General features: G+C 43.9%; 1 protein-coding gene across 1 annotated transcript; it reads right to left on the reverse strand.

The window, feature by feature from the left end:
• Positions 1 to 1056: 1056 nt before the first annotated feature.
• Positions 1057 to 4401, reverse strand: LOC110897604. The gene is made up of 3 exons (XM_022144369.1): positions 4258 to 4401; positions 2360 to 3135; positions 1057 to 1207 (listed from the first exon to the last, which is right to left on the reverse strand). The coding sequence occupies exons 1-3, from the start codon at positions 4399 to 4401 to the stop codon at positions 1057 to 1059; spliced, it is 1071 nt and encodes a 356-aa protein (XP_022000061.1).
• Between the last annotated feature and the right edge of the window lie 1969 nt (positions 4402 to 6370).

Consider the following 6370-nt stretch of genomic DNA (forward strand, 5'->3'; position numbering starts at 1 on the left):
CCTCAAGACAGTATGCATGTTGGGCCGAAACAAACTGTTTGGGCCAAAACCTTTATGAATTCAACATGCAGGTCGACATAACAACATGGGTTTCGTCGACTTTGAAGACATTTCAATGTGTTTCGCCGAGATGAGTGTTTCGCCGAGATATCATCCCATTTCGTCGTCTATTGGGCTTCTTCAGGCCCAAATGACTGGCCCAGCCTTGTTTCGTCGAGTGTGGTGTGTCTGTAACTATATATTCAGTGAACACAAAAAGAACACAGGGGAGAGAACCGAAAGTTTAGTTGTTTCGTATTGTATCATTTTATGTAACTAAACTTTGTCGAAATCAATACACGTAATTATTAATCATTGATATCTTTGCGTATTGTTTATCTCTCGCTCAGTTTGTGTCGTAACGGGGATTCCGCACTCGTTTCGGCACCCGAAACAAGAAATCATTGTCGTTCGACGATCCGAAAATGGACCTTCACCCGCAGCATGTCTTCCAATGTCTGGATTATTCACTCACTCTGACCATCCGTTTGAGGGTGATAGGCAGTGCTCATGTCAAGACGTGAGCCAAATGATTTGTGCTTTCTTGCCACAAAGCGGATATGAAACGCGGATCACGATCAGAGATAACGGAGGTTGGCACCCCGTGCCTGGAAACCACCTCCTTCAAATAGATGCCAGCCAGTTGCGAAAACTTATCGGTTTCTTTGATCGTGAGGAAGTGCGCAGATTTTGTGAGACGTCTACGATCACCCCGATGGTATCATTTCCGTTTTGAGTTCTTGGCAATCCAATGACGAAATCCATAGCAATTTGCTCCCATTTCCACATAGGTATCTCTGGTTGCTGAAGCAGACCAGTGGGTTTTTGATATTCCACCTTGACGTTCGCGCAAGTCAAGCACTTACTTACATAAGTCGCGATGTGGGCCTTCATCTTCGGCCACCAGTACAAGACTTTGAGGTCTTGATACATCTTATCCGAACCCAGATGAATAGAGTATCGAGACTTGTGCGCTTCGTCCATCACAAGCTCTCTAAGATTCCAAAACAAGGGAATCTATATTCGTTCCATAAAATAGTAAATGTCGTCAGATATCTCTACGAGTCGTTTCTCCATGCCCCACAAATTCTCAGCTTTGATGTTTTCCCCTTTCAATGCTTCAGTTTGAGCAGAACGGATGATCAGGTAAATTAGAATGGATGCTGAGCTGCAAGGGGTGGACACATTTGGGTTCCATTTCCTTTCGACTAAGGGCATCAGCTACAACGTTAGCCCTACCTGGATGATACTTGATTGCACAGTCGTAGTCGTTTAAGAGTTCTACCCAGCAACGTTGTCGCATATTTAATTCCTTCTGGTCAAAGATATGCTGAAGGCTCTTGTGGTCGGTATAAATAGTATATTTAAGTACCGTACAAGTAATGCCTCCAGAGTTTTAATGCAAAAACCACAGCCCCCAACTCTAAGTCGTGAGTCGTGTAATTCTTTTCATGAACCTTCAACTGCCGAGAGGCATAAGCTATCACTTTCTCGCGTTGCATCAGCACGCAACCGAGACCCTGAATAGAGGCGTCACAGTACACCACAAAATCTTCGGTACCCTCAGGTAAAGACAAAATCGGTGCACTGCAGAGTTTTTGCTTCAGAAGTTGAAAGGCGTCTTCCTATTTCGTCTCCCAGGAATACACTACACCTTTCTGTGTCAATGAATACGATAGTAACCAGCGAGACCCAGGAATTGTCGCACCTCGGAAGGATTCTTTGGCGCTACCCAATTCCTAATAGAGTCGATTTTAGCGGGATCCGCATGTATTCCCAGCTCGTTGACTATGTGACCAAGGAAGTCTACTTCTCGAATCCAGAAGTCACACTTAGAAAATTTTGCGTAAAGCTGCTCCTTGCTCAGGAGCTCCAAGATAAGACGCAAGTGCCGTTCGTGGTCCTCATTGGTCTTAGAATAGATCAAAATGTCATCGATAAACACAATGACCAAGTCATCCGGTTTACACACACGATTCATGAGGTCCATAAATACCGCAGGTGCGTTCGTCAACCCGAATGGCATAAACAGAAACTCATCATGGCCATACCGCGTGCGAAAAGCTGTTTTTGGAACATCCTCCTCTCGAACTCTCATCTGATGATAGCCCGATCTTAGATCAATCTTCGAGTAGAAGCTCGACCCTTGCAACAGGTCGAACAAGTCGTCAATGCGAGGTAAAGGATAACGATTCTTGACTCCCACCTTGTCGAGTTCGCGCTAATCTATATACATGCGAAAGGACCCGTCCTTCTTCTTTACAAACAAACCGGGGCTCCCCAAGGTGAAGAAGTGGGTCGAATAAAGCCTCTATCCAACAGTTCTTGGAGTTGATTAGGCAATTCTTGCAACTCTCTAGGTGCAAGACGATAAGGTGCACGAGTAATCGGATCTGCTCCTGGTGTAAGATCAATTTGAAATTCCACCTGACGGTTTGGAGGTAGACCTGGAAGTTCCTCGGGAAAAACGTTAGGAAATTCACGAACAACAGGTAAATCTTCAATTTTCTTTTCTTCAGACAAAGTAATAGTAACAAGTGCTAAAATAGTAGGGTCGCCCTTTCGTAAACATTTCTGGGCTTTCATGGATGAAATGATGCTGACGGTTGCACCACTTCGATGACCCTGGACAGATAACGATTCCCCACTAGGGAGGGGTATACGCACGATTTTCTCTTTGCAAATTATATCGGCTCGGTGTTTTGACAACCAATCCATACGAACAACTATATCAAAGCTACCAAGACTGATGGAGAGAAGGTCAATGTCGAACACTTGACCCAGAAGATTGAGTTTACACTCTAAAAGCACATGTGAGGCTTCTACTGACTTACCATCAGCCAGTTCCACCACGTGTTTGATTTCGAGAGGTGTTGGAGTTAACCCTAACTGATGACTGAACCCCAAAGACACATAACTCCAGTCGGCACCAAAGTCGAATAATACAGTAGTGAAAATACCATTGATAGAGAACGTACCAGTCATGACATTGCCATCGTTTCTTGCATCACCTGCCCCTATAGTAAATGCTCTCCCGCGTGCGCCATTCCCACCGTTACTCCCATTGTTGTTGTTCCCTGCGTTGTTGTTGTTGTTCTAGCGATTACCCCCATTGTTATTGTTGGCGTTCTGATTCAATTGTGGCCAATCCTTCTTGAAGTGCCCTTCGTTGCCACATTGGTAACATCCCTTTTGATTTCCCCAATTCTGCTGGGGTTGCTTATGTTGGGGCTGTTGCTGTTGTTGCTTGGGACATGGAGCTCTACAATCTTTCGCCATGTGACCCACCTTATCACACCTTTGACATGCTCGGTTACACGAGCCATAGTGGTGAAAACCACACTTGTTGCACTTCGGCTGTTTCCCCGCATAAGATCCCAAAGTTTGACAGTTGTTCTTATTCTGATTGACAGAGGATGACAGGCTGAAACTGCGGGTGTTGTTGTTGTCAGGCTTCTTTTGCGACTGATTCGAGTTAGTCGCCTTGTCTATGTCATTCCACTTATGCTTGTTGTTAGTGGTGGGGGGTAGCAGTAGCAGTAGTAGTAGTAGCAGCAACACGCGGTGGCATCGAGCCACGCTCCACCTCCTGATCAGTGATCTTATGAGCCAGTCTGATGATTCGTGGTAGGTTGTCGAGATTTGCTGCAGTGACTAACCCCTTAACTTGTGGTGCCAATCCCTTAATGTAGAGTTCGATCCTGCGGGGTGGTGGTCGGGATAGGTTAGGACACATGTTTGCCAGCTCGTGAGACCGTCTCGTATAAGCCTCGATCTCAGATCCCTCCATCTTTAAGTTATAGTACTCGTTCTCCAACTTTTGAATTTCATACTAAGGGCAGTAATCTTCCCGAATTAGCTCTTTGAGATCATCCCAAGTGGTCGCGTTTGCCATTTCAATGCCCAACATCTGCACCTGAGCATTCCACCAAATCAAAGCACCATCCTCCAAGGTGCCAAAAGCAAACTTCACCCTATCCCCAGCTGGACAGTTACACATAGCAAAGACAGATTCAGCTTTCTCGAACCAACGGAGCAGTCCCACCGGACCCTCAGCCCCGCTGAAAGTTTGAGGCTTGCAATCCATGAACGTTTTGAACGTACACACAAGTGGATTGTTTTGGTTTTGGTTAAGAGGTTGACCTAAAACAAAAAGAAAGTACGCACAAATAAGAATCGAGTGCAATGACCGAAGACTATGCTTTGTCTGGTATATACCGTACCAGCTTGCTGAGCTGCCAAAGCCTCAGCCACGCGTGTGTTAATCAGGTCAGTCAAATCTGCTTGAGTCATGACGATGTTGTCATGTCCACCGCCGCGGTCGCCTCCACGTCCACAGTTACGTCCGCCACGTCCGCTCATGATTCTATACAAGAAGAGTGGAAAAGATAAGGATCGCAATTGAGTTGAAGTCAATCATCACCATGACTTCCATGGATTTGAGAAACTCTAACATTATACTGATGGTGGAACAGAACCCATTTCACACTTATTAAGCCTCACTGGGATTCTCACGCACCTCACATTATTATTATGTGTGCACCCACAATAATAAGGCAATTTGCATGCTTATCTTAGTGCCTCTTAACTCGCGCTAAAAGGTTCCCCACGCTCAAATAATAAAACGAAGGATATTACAAAACTAGGAATCACAATCTTCGAAGGGTAGTGTCACACTATCAAGCATCACTAAAACATGTAGCACAGGTAATCACATCATGGTATTTAGTATGTAGTTTCATGCAAGTCGTGGGCGTGTGGCTACTAGATAAGTAATGCATAAAGTAAACAAAGGATGAACCTTGCGATATGGAGTTGAGTGTCATGGTCGTTTTCAATACTGTTTGGTTATAGTCTGGTTTTATGAAAACATTTTAAAACCTAGTTCACTATAACCAGTGGCTCTGATACCAAACTGTCACACCCGCAAAAAAAAAAATACCACAAGCGGAAACCCCCGCAAGGCGTGTGACGTACCAGGATCTAGCCACTAATCACATTGAACCATAATGAAAATAAAACTTTCCCATTAGATAAAATAGTATAACTCAAACACTAGTTTAGAAAATCAAACATGTTCAGCGGAAGCATAATAATTTGTTCAATAAGTTTAAATGAAAATGTTTCAAACAATGCAACAGCAACAAGTGTTTCCAAATGTCACGACCCATGACCACTCCAGCTTCCCAGACAGCAAGTTCCATGACAGTGTACCTAAGGACCTGCAAGCATGCAGAAAAGTGTATCAGACAACGTTGGTGAGTTCACAGTTTGTTTAACCGTTTGTTACCAAGTATTGACTTATGTTATGTTGATAATAACTCGATACCGCAGACGAATCCTTTTTGCCCTTCTCCAATTCTCTATCAAACATTGGTCACGATTTTAAAGTTATTAGTTCATGCTCGTCCTATCCAGGTACGTCGTGAGGGTGCCAAACCTAATAGCGCTATTAACTAATAACCCCGTTGCCCTACAAGCAACTAACCCGGTAGTATGATGGGACTTAAGTGATAGAAAGTGAGTGTATTATCCAACATCAACATTTATTGAAAACCGCCTCACATCCCCAACAAGGATATGGGTTTGTGAAAACTGCCTCACATCCCCTACAAGGATGTGGGTTTATGAAAATCCCTTTATATGTTTGTCTGCTTGATTGTCCCCACCGGACACATGCTGGTTTCGAGAGAAGTGAACTCACCTTAGATTTGCTCGGTATGTTAGGTTACCCTTTCCAAGATGGTCAACCAAACCCTACTGTGGTTACTAATGAAAGTCAGTTTCGTAATCAATTAAATCACGTATTTTCACAGATTGCATTTGCCGCAAAGATCACCGTATAAGACATAGCAACTACTCAAATCACATAACAACACTTAGCAGGTGAGTTTGCTACTCACACAAGCCAAATCAGGTTTCTCATTCTTAATTAATGTTATATAACTTATAAACACAAACATTCATCAACATCCTCATCATAAGCCTACTGTTCATGTGATGTTTCTCGGCGAAGGTTACTCTCGACGAAGAACTAAGCTTCACCAAAAAGATGGTGGTGAAGAATCCCAATACTTTGTCGAAGGCCTGTCAGCGAAGAATCATATCAGCGAAGAATCCCTCTTGACGAAGAATCAGACTTCATCAAGAGTGATTGTGACGAAGCTCTTGAATGGTTGCCGTAGGCTTGTCGATGAAGAATCAATTCTTCGTCGACATGGATACTTCGTGGTGGGGGGGATCTTCGCCACTGAACAGTTTCAAGATTTCCCTTTTAACTGTTCTCCATAATTTCAGCAAACACATTCTATATCCCAAAAACGGATCAATC

The sequence above is a fragment of the Helianthus annuus genome, chromosome 2 (genome assembly GCF_002127325.2).
Source record: "Helianthus annuus cultivar XRQ/B chromosome 2, HanXRQr2.0-SUNRISE, whole genome shotgun sequence".
NCBI lineage: Eukaryota > Viridiplantae > Streptophyta > Magnoliopsida > Asterales > Asteraceae > Helianthus > Helianthus annuus.